At 40.9% G+C, this 17,974-nt stretch overlaps 1 protein-coding gene across 3 annotated transcripts in view; it reads right to left on the bottom strand.

Moving 5' to 3' along the window:
* Positions 1–17,974, bottom strand: part of triob (trio Rho guanine nucleotide exchange factor b) — an 81,694-nt gene that overhangs the window by 13,542 nt on the left and 50,178 nt on the right. For all 3 annotated transcript variants that reach the window (XM_028424637.1, XM_028424638.1, XM_028424639.1), the window contains exons 18-37: positions 16,046–16,165; positions 15,044–15,142; positions 14,843–14,935; positions 14,528–14,677; positions 14,328–14,442; positions 14,073–14,188; positions 12,742–12,864; positions 12,180–12,374; positions 11,805–11,920; positions 11,134–11,200; positions 10,892–11,001; positions 10,701–10,770; positions 9,903–9,992; positions 9,722–9,814; positions 9,461–9,572; positions 9,006–9,196; positions 8,813–8,914; positions 7,579–7,718; positions 7,349–7,448; positions 4,855–5,107 (exon numbers count right to left, since the gene is read on the bottom strand). In XM_028424637.1, coding sequence (XP_028280438.1) covers positions 4,855–5,107; positions 7,349–7,448; positions 7,579–7,718; positions 8,813–8,914; positions 9,006–9,196; positions 9,461–9,572; positions 9,722–9,814; positions 9,903–9,992; positions 10,701–10,770; positions 10,892–11,001; positions 11,134–11,200; positions 11,805–11,920; positions 12,180–12,374; positions 12,742–12,864; positions 14,073–14,188; positions 14,328–14,442; positions 14,528–14,677; positions 14,843–14,935; positions 15,044–15,142; positions 16,046–16,165 — 2,455 coding nt within the window. The remainder of the gene's footprint in view (positions 1–4,854; positions 5,108–7,348; positions 7,449–7,578; positions 7,719–8,812; positions 8,915–9,005; positions 9,197–9,460; positions 9,573–9,721; positions 9,815–9,902; positions 9,993–10,700; positions 10,771–10,891; positions 11,002–11,133; positions 11,201–11,804; positions 11,921–12,179; positions 12,375–12,741; positions 12,865–14,072; positions 14,189–14,327; positions 14,443–14,527; positions 14,678–14,842; positions 14,936–15,043; positions 15,143–16,045; positions 16,166–17,974) is intronic.

Here is a 17,974-nt window from a genome sequence, read left to right as displayed (position 1 = left end):
TTAGTGGAAAATAACTCCAGAGACACATACACACAGAGGGCGTGCACTCTGCCCTTTACCCTGCGGGGCGTTTTTCACTGTGCAGACACCCAAAGAACAGCTGGTCAGGCTCTCGCTCATGGGAAACAAATGGAAACAGAAATTGGATCTGGACCCTCTCATGTTATTGTTTGTATTGATAATAACATGCAAATCACCAATGTAACCCATGTTTGTTGGTAAAAATCAATGTGAAATCTCTGTTTGTATGAGGACATCATCCTTAAAGACTCTTAGATCTAGCTATCATAATAAGAGCATAAACAGTCCACGGGTCTGAAATTGGCGGCTTAAAGATGTTTCACGACTTATTAAAGAGCCCTCTTTACTTCTCAAGTGGGTGATGTCAATGATGTTGATGCACAAACATCTTCAGCAGAAATGTACTTCAGTGAACGATCAGAGTAAACATCAGTTTTGTTTCAGTATTCAAACTCTTGCCTACAAACATATTGTAAAATGGCTGGCGTCAATAGTGATACCAGCATTTAGATTATTTACATTTACACTACATAACTATATTAACCATTTCTAAAGCTTTGAAAAGAATCTAAAGATGTCCGACATATGCAGTGGAACAGGAAGTATATTCCCCTCTAAATAGTGGGTTGAGCATATAAAGTGACATGAAATTCATCAGGTAAAGTACAAGTACCATGAAATTTAAGTAATTAATTAGGCATGCAAAAACAAGTCCTTCTCTCAATTATTAGGTTTACATGTGTGGTCGCACGTCCCTGAGGAGAAACCAACTAAGAGTCCAGATGTTCTCTACTGCATTCAGAAGCTACCAAACTCGGTCTGCTCATTCATGCGGTTGCAAAGAACATGCTAGATTTACAACTTTGTGTGTATCTCAGAATAGAAGGTGGGTGGAGAGTGGTGGTGTTGGAGGGGGGGGCTGTTGTACAATTGCAGTGATCCTAAAAGTCAGCGCAGCTCTACAGAAGCATGCCTGAGATTCCAGAGGTGTCACCAGGGGAGCGTCTTTGGTGTGGTCTTATCTTCTCTGGGAAAAGCCCTACAAACACACACACACACACACACACAGGCACACACAAGCATCAGGCAGCACTGGCACAGACGTGCTTTTAGGGGCGGAGGTGCAGCGTGTGGAAAGGCTCCAGGGGATTTGACTAGCTGTTCTGTAAGTATGTGGACATTACTGGAGAGGGTTGGCCACCAACAGTCACAGTTAGGGAGGGAGTGCTGATGGGATGGAAGATATGGAGTTTAGAGACCCCCCACAACTACACATGGCGAAGCTAAGCGTAATTGAATATACAGTAATTGTTTGAAACATTCTAAGATGTTTCTTATTTATTTTATATTCAATATTTACCTTAATATTTTTCCTTTTTCCCTAGGGTCAACAATACCACTCTGCCAAATTGTGCAGACCCTGAATGACCTGACATACAGGATATAATCCTGTCAATGTGATTTCAGTAGATTTAAAACCTCATCACATAATGGTGCATTCACCAAATTACTTTTGCTGCAATAATGCCACGACCTAATCCACACTTTAAGTGAAATCCATATAAAATCAGCTGATGACCAAAGAAACTAAGTGTCTGTACTGCGCCGCACTACTGGTAGAAGCAATCGTGAAACACTTGTATGCTTTGAGAGCAAAATCATTATGCCATAGAGAAATAAATCTACACTCGGACTCTGTCACCACCCATTGCAGGATAAACAAACTTCCGTAGATTACAGTCACCTACCCAGATCCAGCAGCCAGAACTTGCAGTGGTCCGAATGTTCTCCTTGTGCTGAATCCATTGAGAAAAATGGATTTAAAGACACTAAGGATTCAATTCCACGGGCCATGGCAGTCAAATGTCACGCCTCTTGATATATGACTTGAAATATTCTCTCAAAACATCCTCACAGGATTCTCATGACTTGCAAATAAACAAAGAAAAATTTGCAGCAACTACGCTGATAAAATCCCAGGGAGAGAAAAGTCCAGTGTGGTGAAAAAGAAAGAGTCAAATGCAGCATTAGAGAGTAGGATGTTTTCTCTCTCTTTCTTTGTATCTCCTTAACTCCCTCCCTCCCTTCTTTCCTCCCTCGTGAGTGGGCTGCTGTGAGGATATTGGGCAAACCTCCACTGTGCCTTTTTCCTGCTCCAAAGGGACGTCTGGAAACATGCAGCACATCTACCGTATTACCCTTTGTAGAAGCACCCACTCAGTTTGTGTGGGTGGGTGCATATTTTACAGGCATTAGGATGCATACAAGTTGTGCAGTATCCTTGGAACAAATATAGATTTGGTTATGAAATCCAACAGAACTGAACAGAAAACTGCTTGGTGGAAAAAAAAAAACCTGTCATATTCAGCGGCTGGTTACGAAAGTATTCACACACACGCATATTTCTATTTTTTTCTTCCCCTCCAGCATTCTCTTTAGTGGAGTTTTGAAGCATTTTTCTACTAAACATTTATCTAACACTTAACTCTGTTTTCCAGAATCTTCACCAGATAATGTCCCTATGGACACTGTGCAGTCTGGATGCACAAAGAGCTCCCTGTTTAACCGTGAGTGTCTGTTTCTGTGCTCTAAACACACTCTCCTTTATGGACAGGCACACAGATGCACATAAACAGGCTTGCTTATACTCTTCTTAAAGAGCCCCTTTTACAAAAAACACTTAGTAGTTTTGTCTTTATTTAACTGTGAGAACGTCAACCAGTATGTTTGTTAAATTCCACTTACCAAAATATTAGGTTAAAGTAATTTAAGTGGAATGTGTAGCAGTGGGATTCAGAAAAAGCACCTCCACTCACTGCATACTATGCATGTGGACAACTGTTATTTCACACTGAAAAATCCTATAATCACAGCAGAAGCCCAGCTGCTTGGTATACACTTAACTAATTCTCCTGTATGTGAAGTATTCTATTCTATCCTCCCCTTTAGTCCTGACACCTCGAACAGTCAATTATTCCTTGTTGTGAGACACAGCGGGTAAAGGGGAGATTTTCTGGAAAACACCCTAATCCCCTAAACCGTCACCATCCCACAGCTTTGGACAAAGCGGCTTCCACGGTCAGTCAGTGAACACAAAAGGCTGATAAAAACTGCAATGACATTTTTTTGTCATCCTTGTCTTCCTCTTTAGCGAACGGGCCTTTATTTTGATGAGAGCAAACCCCCTGCAGTGTGGGGCTCCTTCTGGCCACACAAACACACAGATAAAAACTGGCTGTTTAGGTGCGACCACAGAAACTCGAGCCTCTGTAAGGGCAACAAAGATGAGGGGTTGAAAGCATAAAATAAGAAGCTGGGAAATTCTTTCTTCTCTACTGTTCTAGTAAATCATTCAGCTAATGTCAAAATCGTGAGTTGTTGTATGCGCAGTCCAAACATCCTGTAATTTCAAATACAAATGCGGACCTTTTCTCATACTGACTACAAAGAGGCTGCCAGCAAAATATTTGTATGCTATATCACCATAGAAACAAGCAGTACAGCTCTCACCCACTCTGCCAGATTAAAGAAGGAAAGGCACAGGCAGAAACTTCTGTCAAGACATGATGACAGCAGCTCATAACTCACCCAACTCCAAGTCTAACAGTGGTCATACTTTTTTCTCTTCTTCCCATCTGTTAGCATTTTTATTCTTTGTTTACTGTTTGCTTTAGGATTTTCAAGTGTTTTGGTCATAGGGAAAAATATGTAAATATACAGGATATATTGTGCACACTACAGGAAGATGTATCAACGTTAGATTTAGGGTTATTAGTATTTACCTTGTGTAGCACATATGCTGAAAATAAAGCTTAGGCTTAAAGGCCCAAGCGTCACACACTAAAACAGATTAGAGATGTCAGTGTTTGATACTATGTACCAATCCTGGAGAGGTGCGCTGTGTTAGGAAGACATCAAGCACCAGAGCAGCAAGTGAACCGATGGAGGAATCAGTTACAGAAAAAGAATGCATACCTGCCCACAACAAGCATCATCCACCTGAGCCAGCTATTAGTCATTTGTATAAGAATTGCAACTATATAGTATAATCTGGGAGCAGTATTTGACACTTAAATGTGGTGAGTCACTACATTCACATACACATCACACATAAGAACAACGTCAATGTATTATTAGTGTATACTAGAGAGATCATCAGAATGCACCACAGGAGCATCCTTCTCATAAAGTACACTATAGTACAGAAATATTCATTTATTATTTCATATAGACTTCAGTGCCCATAATTATGACTTAGGTCTATGGGAGGAAATGATTCAATGATATTTTCCTTTGTAAGCAGCAGTGAGTGTGTGTGTGTCTGTGTGTGTGTGTGTGTAAACCACATTATGAACTCCTCATAATAAGACCCTTTGGGCACGATAACAGATGCAGACTGTTGCATCATATCCTCCAGATTTGCACCCTCACAACAACACCTAATATTTTAATGTTTGTTGTAGTGGAGGGGCATGCTGTTGCTTGTTTAAGCAAAACAAAACATTCTTACAGTTATATTTTCAATGGCTGTTAAAGTGTAGGGAGTTCAAAGGTTGAAAATATTTCAAGATAATTAAAAGAGAGCCCAGCTTTAAGCAGACTTTTCAGTGTTGCATAGCAACACGTCCGTGCTTCCCCCAGAAGCGTGTCATTATATAGAGTATGTTTCCCAGCAAGAAATACATCCTATTAGCTGTCCATAATATTTCAAGTGGCCATATGTGTATAAAGGTGGCAAAAGGTTGTTTAATTAAAGTGAATTAATCAGAATGAAATATCACAACATGTTTTAGTGCACCTCTTATGTGGAAATAAATAAATTCAGCACATCACCTTTGTGGTTGAAGAGCCCCTCCATCTCCATGGAAGACCTGGAGTGAGCGATACAGAGCATGGAGCAGGGTACAATACCCTCCTGAGCTGGAGAGCGGTCTGTGGTCCGCACCAGGCACCAGTCCGGCTTGTCATGGAGTCGCTCCAGAACCTCGACGGTCTGGCCACGGCGTACCGTGAGCTCCCCGTTGCTGCCACCATTGCTGGCCACGAAGTCATGGATCACAACTGTCAACTCACAACCACCAGAGAGCTGCAATGAGAAGCACAACAGTATTATTAGTTTATGTAGATCTACATTTAGGAGCAAAACACAAGTAAAAGTGTGACTTCTAATATGTGCTCTTAATAGGTCAGTATATAGGACACTCTAATATCCTGTGTGCTGTCACTTTGAGAGCCCAATAAATTATAAATAGTTTGTCTTGCCACAAACAGTTGTGATAATCTGCTTCCTCTGGCAATACTTCATGCAATCACTGTGGAAGAGAAATATTCCCTTTGCTTACAGCACAGGTACTCGAGTGGCACTGTGAAGTGAAAGTCTCTATGCACGGATGACTAGTGACTCATGTGTGCACAAATTAAAAAAACGTCACTGTGACAATGCGACTCCGATCATCTGAGCATCTATGAAAAGAAAGGCGACATTAGATAGAAGTGGGAGAAGATGGATTAGTCATTTCGCCTCACTGGTTATTGTTAAAGGTGTTTCTGTTTAAACATGTGACTTATTGCTATTGATGAAGTAAACCAACCAGAACACCAATACTGTTCACATATAAACATCTTTCTGATCTGATCTGGATATAGTTAAAGTTAGCTTGTGTTACTGAACATGTTAATTTCAAGCGAATACTACAAATATTTACATATGTATAGCTCAAGTCCTTAATATTAAAGATTCATTGGAACTTAGTACTTGCTACATTATTTTTAATCCTATAGGTTCATGTCCTCTAAAGTACAATCATCTATTTAAACATGTAATTTTACCACAGGATTTCTAACCATTAAAAACATACACACAAAAGGTGTACAGCTGCTTGTGTGTTCCTTAATTACAGTGCCTTAAAGCATGTTTCTGTTTTCCTTTTCATAACACAGTACGATGCATTCATCAAACCAAAGCAAAGCCCATTATTTACAACATACCCTTTGGTAGTGTGGTAAAGCCAGAGACCTGAGGAGCTGAGACACAGGGTATGAACTCCTCTCCTCCAGCCTTTCCATTGCTTTCCACTCCCTCATTGCAAGATAACTTCCAAAAAGGCTACAAAACCTTACTGATATTTACTGTGATCCACTAAAAATGTGCCAAAACACTCCAAATCCTGCAGAAACCTGTTGCTGTTCAGTGTAACAGTTGATAGCACTCCTCTGTGGCTCCTTACAATCAGACTATTGAAGTTTAAATGAGTCCCTCTTGTGCATCTTTTTTTTCTGGAGCGTAGCAGTTAATCCATCCTTGTCTAGCAATAAACATCTCCAAAGTCCATTTTGTCAAGGGAAAAAAAAAGAAAATTAAAAGGTGAAAAAAAAACCTGTGGTTCCCCAAAATTTGAAGCAAGGTGCAAGATCGATCGCTGTTAGGACTTAAAACTGTGCTCTCCTGTCTGGCATACAGACGAGCATCCTCTGCGAAGAGAGCGTGGGAGGCTGAAGCTACTGACACACAAGTCAGTCACACACACAGGAACACAAACACACCACTGTCACTGCTATTGAATGAAATGTCTCACAGAGTCCTCACTGAGCGAGAGAGACAGAGAGATGCATTCAATTTGCACGTGTTACTGTGTGTTTTGAATGTTTATGCATGCGAGTATGCACTAAACTGAGAGAACCATGCCTAATTAATTAGCGTTTGTCTCAAGCGGAAAGGACACACACATGCGCACACAGACACCCCTCACCTTTGAAGGATGCTTTTTACTTTATGTGGAACAACCACAGTGTTGAGCTTTGTCCTGCGTTTACGGTTTTTCTTTCTTGTTTTTTTCAGGAAAGTCCAAATTAAGTGTGACAACAATGACCTCATGTAAGAAAGTCCATTGCTCCAGTTTATAATTAGTACGTCATAAAAACATTGAAAATATTTTTTTATCCGTCAGTGTGTGTTAGCTTTACAGTAGATCATACTGAGCGTAGGAGGACAAGCCTTCTGTGGTGCTATAACCAGATATAACCACAGTCAACCGTTCCTTTTCACAGTCAGCTAAGATACTCTCCCTCTCTCTCTCTCTCTCTCTCTCTCTCTCTCTCCGATACACACAAACACACATGCTCTTTTAAAACCCTGTCAGATGGAGTGTTCTTCCTCCAAACACAATCAAACATTTTTACAGGAAATGAGGACAGTTCTGCATGTAAACAGGGTGCAGCTATTGATGACTATGTCTCTGAACCAATGGCTTGAATAGCTACATGGTGACTGAGTGAACACACAGAATGCTGGGCATGCTGAAAGCTAGGATATGTGTTCCTATTGTACCTTATCACTGTCCAGTGTGTTCTGGGATGTACGTGAGGCAATAGAGATGGTGTCCGGTTGACTGCTGGCGTCTCCCTGGCTGTCCAGCTCCTCTCCATCCCTGCAGGCATGAAATGACATATACAGTAAACGTTATACATTGTAGTATAACATTAGGTTGTGCCATGTTTAGTGGTCATATTTACAGCTGTATCTTTTTTTATGTATATGTCAAAGGACTTTAGGCTCACCGTCTGCCTTTATGCTTAGTTGTGGTCGCTTTAGGAATGTGAATGGGCTCCTTCAGGGCTCCCCGCAGGTGCACTGTGCGCTCTTGGATGACCTCCCTTATGTGTTTGATCCAGTCCTGCTTGTTCTCGATACTCGAAGCCTGTGACAAAAATACAAAACTGGGTCAGATAGACGGTACATTTAGTGCACAGCTATTATTTCAGCACCTTTTTTTCCATGTACAGACAGACACAGAACATCAATGTGAAAAGCACAGAAAAATAACAATGGCCCATAACACAGTGTACAGTACAGGGTATCAGGTCTAATATAGCAATTACAGGTCTGTCTGATCCCACATGTATTTGATCCCTGCAATATTGTATCTCTCTATTCAAGTGTGAAAGGAGGATAACAGAGTGGCTGCAGACAGGGTTTTAACAGTGCAAACTATATATATACATATATATATATATATACGTATGAGCCCATGTGTATCCAGGCACAACTACCCTCTTCTTTTACTCAGTAACCAGTAGCAGGGCTTCTGTGGAGTTGGGTTATATAAGATTCAGTTTAAGATAGTCATTAGAAATTATGTAATAAGACAGCTGCATAGCACACATGCTCAAATTGTAACACTGGGATTCTTTCTTTCTGCCAGTCTCAAACACACACACACACACACACACACGCCATGCATAAAACATAGCCTCTGACTCACACTCACTTGGTGTTAACTACCAAGTTGCTTGTGAGTTTGGATTATGACCCATCAAGTGCTATGCTAATGTCTCTGTGTGATGAGTAAAGTAGCAAAAAGTAACACTCCACCCCCTTACAGAGACTGAACTTTCTTGGCTGAACAAAGGGAACTGTGTGGGCTTTAGTGGGGGTGGACTACAGACATGGAGTGACTCTTCTCAATGTGTGTGCACCTTGACCACTGCTGCAGAAGAGGAATCATATGGTAGATATTTTTTACACTGAGTACAGTACCAAAAGGAGAACTACTGCTGAAGCAATAAGCAAAAAAAAAATAACTTTTCACATTATCATTCACAGCAAATAGAGTTGAACATAAACATAAATTGCTCTATTGTCTTCACTCTTAAAGGACTATTGTGTGGGATTTAGTGCCATCTAGTGGTGAGGTTGAAACTAGCTGAAGGGCTCATTATGCACAATAATGAAACACTAGCATAAACACCTAACTGATGACAGATCCTCCTAAATCAAATCTTGATGCAGTACCTTGAGAACAATCTTATTATCAGAGGTTGGGGTCCTGCCCACCCAGAGAGCAAATTTACAAGGATCTCCCTCCACATGTTCTGTCACTCCAAGCTCGGATGTCTGGGAAAAAAAAACAAATCACCATATTATATATATATATACAAAAGAGAGAACATACAAAAGCCAGTGACTTTAGTCAGACAATACATACAAAGAGCTTGCTCTTGTAGAGGTATTTGCTGCGCCCATTAGAGTCTTTCACTTCTTTGCTGAAGACCAGGGACATCTCAAAGAGGAAGAGGTGGCGGTCGCGACCTTTCCGAATCAGAGTTTTGGGATCCCACACCTGGAAGGACTCCTGGAGTATCAACTCTCCCTGGGAGTCAATGTTCCCATCAAATCCTGAAGTTGTGAAGTAAGAGGAGAAAAATCATATTTGTACGGCACTGTATGCAATTTTGTGTGTGGGTGTTAAAAGGAAGTTCGGTGTTTTAAGGTATTTCAACTCACAGATGAGTAATTTGCACTCAATGACTATTAAAGTGAGCATAAATCCATTCAGAGTAGCAAAAATCATCAAAGCGAAAACAGTGAACAGGTGGTAATTTAGCATGCATGAGCAGTGGGAGAGTGTGTGTGTGTGTGTGTGTGTGTGTGTTCACCAACCTTCCAGCATTGAAAGGTGCATGGCATCATTGGCTCTCTTGGGGACACTAAGCATCACTTCAAGACCATCCTTGATTTCACCTTTTCCTTCCTCGCAGCATGTCAACAACTCCTAAAATGGAAGCGAGGCAGTGATATTTCAAGAGACATTTAAATAATGATGTAACGAGCACAAAAGTGCTTCATATTTTTTTTTTGCCTGTCATGATGAATCATGTTAAACCAAATCTTTTTCCACTTAGATTTAAAAGCACCATGTACCTTGAGAAGCAGCTGGTATTTAGTGATTCTCTGCACTGGCTTGATTAGGTAAGAGGAAATGGAGTTGGCAAGACGATGCCTTTGTTGGATTTCCTGTGATTTAAAAAAAAAAGAAGACAGAAACATGTCTTAGACAGGCTTAGACGGGATGTTATAAAGTTACACATTAAACTCTACTTACGTCAAAGTACGGTCCAGCGTGCTCCAGGATGAGCTGAGTTGAGTCTGGTTTGTTCTTACAGTAGTTCACATACATCTGGAATTTGTCAGCCTTAGCAAGAGAAATAACAGTGGCATTTACCTTTCAATATATCAAGAGCTTTGGATAGCTAAGAAACAATATTTAACATTTCAAGTCTTACTATTATGCATATGTTTTGCCATTTAAAGGTTGACACTGCAGCAATTGTTTAGTATGTTGTTTTTTTAAGACAGTATTCAGACGTGGCCTCAGCACCACAAGCTGAGGAGAGTGAATCAAAAGAGGGATTGTTGCATGCAAGAGCAAATAAGTGAATTACATGAATGAATAAAATATTATTCGCTGGTTATTTTATGCCAGTTACTTTCTGAGGCACAAATAAACACATCTACACCTCCGGGCAAAGCTGGACACGTATCAACCTGCCCACTGTGGTCTCTGAGGTGTACCTGTGTGATACTAGATCGCCTCTGCCTTCACTCACCCAGACCTGCAGCTCTTTATTCATCGTCAGCAAAGAGAAAAAGCAATGTAGTGTACCCTGATCACTACTGTCCTGCTCTCACACTCTGTGTGTGATGTTGTTGGCTATGGCTAACGCGTTTTACTGCCCAATTGTTCCCCAGTCTAAACAGGGTCTTAGACAACAGAAAGATTTCAGGTAGCATCCAACAATAGTGGCTCAGAAGTGATGACTGAAAGGGATTACATTTGAATTAATTGAACACAATATGGGACTAAAATAGAAAAATCACAACAATACAGTGTTACTCTTACCCAGGTCACAAAACAATGGCCAACATCCTCTGGAAGCTGCTCATACTTTTCCAACTCCTTCAAGAAGATGCTGTACAGAGAATCAAAATAATTAGGATCCATATTAGGCAGTGATTTGATAACAGATTTCTATTCAAATGCATAATTAGCAACTCAGTTATATGATGGCAAAGAGTACAGAGACAACTCACTTGTGATGAAACTCATACAAGTCTTGCATGTTCCCAAAAATGATGTGTTCCTTGTTGACAATGCCAGGAGGAATCTCCTCAACACCGCTGGTCATTTCCCACAGATAGGTCTGCACAAACACCAGAGAATAATTATTACATAACAGGGGGTCTATCTACAAAAAAAAAGTGTAAATAACTTTTAAGTGACAGCTTTAAAGAAAAAAGTACTGCTATAATTTAAAAAACTGAACAATACTTACATCCATACACTCTCGTAGGTCTCTGACATAAGCTTTCTCTGTTTGAATCAGCTCAGCCATTATAAATCTGAGCGGAAGAGGAAAGTGTTTATGTATTAATATAACAAATATGAAATGACTGTGTGACCTAAAATACGGTTCAGAGATCAATTTGGGCCTGAACCAACTATTCTACGACAAACATGAATTATTATGACTCCCTTACGGCTCTATTATGGGTTGTGAATGTATGTACTGTAATTTACAGGCTGTTAAGGGACTCCCTCCTGTGTCAATATCTCACATTCACCAATAAAGCATTCCCTATTACTTAACACAGACATTCTATGCAGCGTTAGAGCATTTAGTGACAAATCACCAGTCCGTGTTGTCAAGCACCATAAACTCAATTATCCTTCGTTTACACACTTGATTGGATTTGAAGATTTCACTCTCATGTCCTTATCTTCTCTCTCTGGGTAATTTGACAGTAAGCTCCATATTGTTATAACCCTAACAATATGAAATGACGAGCTGCAGCTATAAAAATGGTAATGGGACAGAAAAGCAATAAGTTTTTTTTCTGCATGTTTGCTTGAAATGACTGAATAACTCATCCAGGCCAGTACATATAAAAAACATGATTCTGAGAATCCGGTGTGATCTAGTGTGGGCAGGAAAATCTCTCTTACTCTTTTCTTCGTGCTGATTTTCTCTTCTCCTCGTTGAGTTCGTGGGCAGCATCCCTTAACTTGACCTCTGACCCTGGAGCGCTAGCAGGGATGATATCCAGTTGAAGCTCTTTACTCTGGAAAAAAAAAGGAGACAAGTGTGATTATGTGGATGTGTACGAGGCACAGCAGTCATTCAGTGGTCAACACACAAGAGTGTATTTGCTCTAAGCAGCGCTTGATTAAATCTAAACAGGTATGGCTTTAGACAGGATCATGATAGGGGGTTAAACCTGACCTATATTTAGTATCTGTCTGACCACCTGGTGCCAACAGTTGAAACACATTTTTAATCAAAACACATCTGAACAGCTTTGATATAATGGTGAGACTCACAGCCTTGTTTGAGTCCGAAGATATACCGAGCGCTGTTTCCAAGGAGGTTCGGTATTTGTCCATGCGGATAGAAAAGTCCCTGTAGCGCTTGTCCACCGAGGTCACCCATTTCTTTATCTCCAGGGCATGGGCGTGGCCCTTGTCACAAAACCCATCCGCCAGCTGGATCAACAGCTTTACCCGCTCTTTGGTTTGCTGTCAATAGAGAGATATTCAGGGAGGGGAGAAAGAGAGAGAGAGAGAGAGAGAGAGAGAGAGAGAGGGGAGAGGAGAGAGATGGCCACAAAGAGGCAGTGCCCGCAGAGAAAAGGTAGATGAGGGAGGAGAGACGGAGAGTTGGGAAACAGTGCGTAGGTTGATGGACACAATAGCGTGTTCTGTAACACAATAAGAGTGACACAGCAAAGAGGGAACAGGACAATACACTGCCCTGGGAATGGGCCTCATGGCAGATTGCAGGTCTGTGCAATCATACACACAGGAGATCAAGTAAAGCAACGGGCTCCAAAAACTACACACTAAACATTTATTTCAACCTTCATAGATAAACGTATGCACATACTTTTGCTGTGATTTGGAAGTCTTCGTGCTCTTTCAGTAGCTCCTGGGTGTGGTGTATGCTAGAGCCAGTGGATGTGTGTGTGGACAGGTAAAACTCTCCAGTGTCATGGATCCACTCCAGGGCCTGAGGATGCAACCAATTACAAGTGAATACATAACACTGCAGGGATTATAGTTACAAGTCAGCACAGTTTTTATTAACCACATAAATAAGAAGACATGTACGAGCTAGTACTAATGAACCTAGAACTAAAGGTGAATCCGGGTCAATCCTGTAGAGCCTTTGTTTATATTTAAGCTACCAAGAGTTTCTACCAGTTATGTTTCATTTCTAGCACCTGATTTGACTTAATTATGACTGACTGAATTATTAATGAATCTTCAAAATCACATTCTTGGATACCAAATGTAAAATACTTGGGTTCAAAATGCCCTACTTTCTATAATTCTATTCTTTCCTTGGCTTGTGTATTTTAAAGGTGTGCCTGAGGGTGATACCTCTCTGACCAGAACTGGCAGAACTGGTCCATTCATACTGTGAGACCAGAATGCATTTGGGCCCTTGGGATAAAACCTGGATAGCCATGTCCTAGAAACATGTATGATGTCATCTGATTTAATTGGCCAAACAAACTGTTTGGTGCATCTGCTATGCTATCCATACACCACAAGAGGGAGCCAAGTGCCTTGTATTGAACAGGTGCCCTGGCTTACAAAAGCAAAGATTTAAGAGTACCACAGAAAGTAACGTTTGACTGCTGGTCAAGTCACGTTTAAATAAAACACCCCAGATGTTAGCTCAGTTTCTGGAGACACAGAACTGATGATCTGACACAAATATTGATCCATCATCCTAGCTTCTATCTCTTAATTTTTCCAAAAAATGAAATATAATTATGGTTTCAATCGGGCCTTCGCACCACTCTGCACTGCTCGGGCCATAATAAAATAAAAAACAAAGTTTTCCTATCTAACCATCATTGGGCTGACATGTTTAGTGCTGCCTGTGTGTTGAAATGAATGGTTAGAGACATATTTTTGGAAATGCTTTGTAGTAACGGGCCTGTGAAATTCACTGGACCACATAATGACAGCCATTTTCTGCAAACGTCTGCATGGTTACATCACTCAACTGTATCATTACGAAGAAAAACAGACTGTGTGCTTTAGTCAAAAACACAAAAAACACAGAGACAAAACGAAGCAGCGAGGTCAGGAGGAGACTTTTGTTACTTTCTCTGTTTGTGGTGAATGTAGAGATGTGCTGATCACATTTTTCTTATTGCCGCTGCTTACACATGTATATAAATAAATAAACACACATGCACACACCTGTTTGGCACTGCGTTCAAACACTACGTATTGCTGGCACTGGTCCAGCCTCCGCTTCCTCATGGTCCAGAAGTGGAGCACTCTGTTCTCTCTCTGCAGCAGCTCATTCAAGATATCTGATGAAAAAACACACAATCACTTTGTTTACTTGAGACATTTAATTGGGAACAAATTAAATCTGCGACTAAATTAAGGCCAACACAAGTTATTAAAAATGCTTCTAATGAAGAGATGAAGGATGAGCTGTCTGCTTACTTTTAACCTGAGTCTCCGGAGCTTTGACGTGGGACAACATGCCGGGCATGTTGACGCTGTTTCTGTGCAGGTACTTCAAGAAAACATCAGCATTACGTCTGGCTAATGTGCATGCCTGTGCAAAAAGAAGACAGGTGTCACATACAGGGTTTCAGGCATAATATCTTCTTTCTTTACATAAAGGTGTTCATCTTTCTCACCTTGAGGAAAGCTTCTTTCTGCTCCAGATGCTTGCTGACCATGGGGGTAACATGGTCCGACTCGCTGTTTGGCCCCAGTTTATCAGCACCACCACACCAGTCTTCTTCTCTCTTATACTCCTGCTCAAGGCTTTCCAACACACTGCACACCTGAGGCACACAACATAGTACGGTCTATGAAACGTCTCTGTAATGAAGCAGTAATAAATCCTGGTCGACATTTTTGTGCCTTTGCAACTTCCCAAATTACTGATGATAATCCATTTTTATCATTATTACTTAAAGTCAACACCCAGTCAGATTGGTTATTCATACCTGTTCAGAGGTCTTGTAAAAGGCCACAGAAGCATTAACCAGCTTAAGCCTGTCCTCCATCTTCAGCATCAGCTGCTGCCAGTGGTCTGCCACCTTTAAGTCAAACCAAAACTCATCACTTCACTACTTACAGCTTACAAAATCTACTGCAGTGTCTTGTTTTCGTTTTTAAAAATGAGTGAAACTGTAAGTGAACTGCACCTTTTCTGCACAGTCTCTGATCATATCCATGTCGTAGTGGTTGGCCTGGAGTAGAGCCTCAGCCTTCTGCTGTACCTGCAGCGCACTCTGATGGGTTTTCTGCACAGTGGATAAGAATGCATTAAAAAGAAGTATGTGAATCTTCATATTGCAATGATTGCTTTGAATCAGCTTCCTGTTGGCACTGCAGGGCGGCTTGTAATAGATTTGTGGACCAGGGAGCAACAGACTTAACGGCTGAAAGAATAAAAGCAGTGCCTGGTTATGTCTTAGAGCCAGGCCTAGAGTGAGCATTCTGAAAATATGATATAGTAGTAAGCCTGTGAGATAGACTGGGAGTAAGGACTTTGACTACAAGATAAAAGGAAAATAAAGGATTTCCTGCCACCTTTGCTGACATTAGCCTGGTATATTTCTGCCCAGGTTCAAAGGGGATATTATAACATCTCCCCTTTGCTTTCTCAGCCATCGCTTCCAAAGTGAGTTTCAAGGACTACAGTCAGACATAGCGTGTGTTTTAAAATTCCTGTCTCACACAAGCAATAATCGTAAACCTGGCTTTCTTCTGTGCTTGAACCTTTGCGTGCATGTGAGCTCTGGAGAAGTAGGTCAGGTACAGGCCTGCATTAAAATGAACCAGTCTCAGTAGAGTTCAAAGAAATGCAACCTGCATAATCAGTGGCAAAGAGAAGAAGGAAGTAAGAAGAAAGGTAAAGCAGAGAAGGAAGAGCTATTACTTATTCATAATTCCATTTCATGTGTGACTTGTGATGGGAAGGAGAGGAGGTGAAGACAGGTATGAAGCTGAAAGGAGTTTTAGAAGGGCAAAAGGTTGGAGGATGAAGGGCAAATAAGCAGCAGAGAAGCAGAAGTAAACAGAAAAAGTCGAGGTAAACCTGATTAAAGGGAAGAAGAAAAGTTGTGGCAATGAAAACATGAGCATGAATGTAGTGCTTCACGAGTCCTCTAGAATAGGAAGAGATTGTTTATTTGTTTTTTTACCTCTATTGCATGTTGAAACTGTTCATGTTCCTTTTGCAGCTGTTCAGCCTCTTGCAATGAACTGGCTGTGATCAGACCAGCATTCAGCATGGACTCGCCATTACGGATCCATCCCAGCACCTACAGCACACATAGGAAGGTTTGAATTAGTTTAAATTATGGACGCACAAGCAAAAAAAAGGTGGGCTGTTCATAAAATGTATTACTCTTCTCTGACACTATTTTCTTTTCTTCTTTTTTGTATTTGTATCCATCTGTTGTTTTATATTAGTTTACCTAACCGGAGTTGACACCATATTTCTCACATTTCAATTCCTTATCTTGGATAAAATCTGCACACATATGCACCTCCCTTCCCTCCCCTCATGCACTGTACACTGCCCTGTCTCACACACATGCTGCCAGATGCTCAAAATCACATTTGTTCATAAATTGGCTGGCCTCGTACTGGCCTGAAGGTATTCTCTCAAAGACACCTCCCTTTCTTTTTCTCTCTGACTCAGCAAGCACACCTGCTGCGTGGGTGAGCTACCACTGTAGCTTGGCTATAAAAGTCATTAAATGCAGCATAACAGTGACTCCTGTTTTTGACAGGGGGCCCATGTTTCCACATTGCACATGCAATGCCCTGAGGTGAGACAGGTAAGCATGTTAGCTATTTCATTTTGGAAGAGCTGTGACGGAACTGTAATACATGAACAAATCACATCATACGATTGCTGCTGTCTTTTTATCTTTGATATAACTGTCTATTCCCAGTCCCTGTGCTTAAGCCTTGCCATTTCATAATTGCATACAGAGAGCAGTTCTAAAGTAACCAAATACAGGTTTGGGAAGCAGGGGGGAAAAACACACTAACAATGGCAGATTTAGTGCAGTGGTAATCTCTGGGCTGGATTAAAAGGCGCTATATTTATAAATACCACAGGAACATGAATAGGAGCTAAAATTAGTATTTTCACAGGAGTCAGAGCAGAGAGTGTAGTATCTCAGCTTTCTCATATAAAGGACAAAAATATTTTAGACTTTGTCTAATCCAAGATGCTACCCATTAGAAAGCAAGTTCAAATGCAAACAATAGTATTTATATCTATAGCTAGGTCTTTCATAGAGCACCCTCTAGCTCTAAAAAGCCTCTCACTGGGTTGTTCATAAGTATCATACATTCATTTTATGGTCAGATCTGTTCAGTCAGTACAAGGCACAGGACTCTTTGGATCTAATTTTGTTTTGTTTTGTTTCGGTTTCATTTTCTGATGCTGCTTTTGTCCACTTTTTCATTAATTCTAGTGCTAGTCGAAACATGAAGCCTGTTGTTATTCAGCCGCATCGCTGCAACAAGAGCCCTTGTTGTAAAAATTGCCTCTGTGTTTGTTGTTGTTTTTCTCTGAAACACCAGCAGGATACGTTGTCCTACGCAACCGTCCTTGTGTAATTGTATTCAGCTCCTGAATGAATACTGGGAGGGAAATATCTACTTGACGTGCCCTTCACAGACAAAACAATAAGCGAAGACATTCAATCCCATTTTTTCCCTATCAAGACGGATTTTCTCTGGGCTGACTCTTCGGTTTTGCCTATTATTTCCATTTAGACCACACACATTTGGACAGCAACACATTTGTTGTTCTCCAGGCTTCGTACTTCTGCATATTCAATGTGCAATAATCTAAAGACACAGCATAAAAGTCACAAAATCTATTCATAAGCATAGATAGTATTAAAAGTTATATATACTTTTCAGTAGCCTTAGTCATATTTTTACATTCCTTCAGTGCAGCAGCCTTCAGCTTGTGCTTGTTGTCGGGTATCTTTGCCTTTTGTCTGGTCTTCAGAACAGCGGACTGCAGCTCAGTCAGACTGAGATCTGGTAAGTAAGTGAATCAGCCAAGATCTATTCACCCTGAAAGGTCCTTTGGTTGCTTCAAC

This window comes from Parambassis ranga, chromosome 16 (assembly GCF_900634625.1).
Source record: "Parambassis ranga chromosome 16, fParRan2.1, whole genome shotgun sequence".
Taxonomy (NCBI): domain Eukaryota; kingdom Metazoa; phylum Chordata; class Actinopteri; family Ambassidae; genus Parambassis; species Parambassis ranga.
This window is presented reverse-complemented; position numbering and strand designations above follow the sequence as displayed.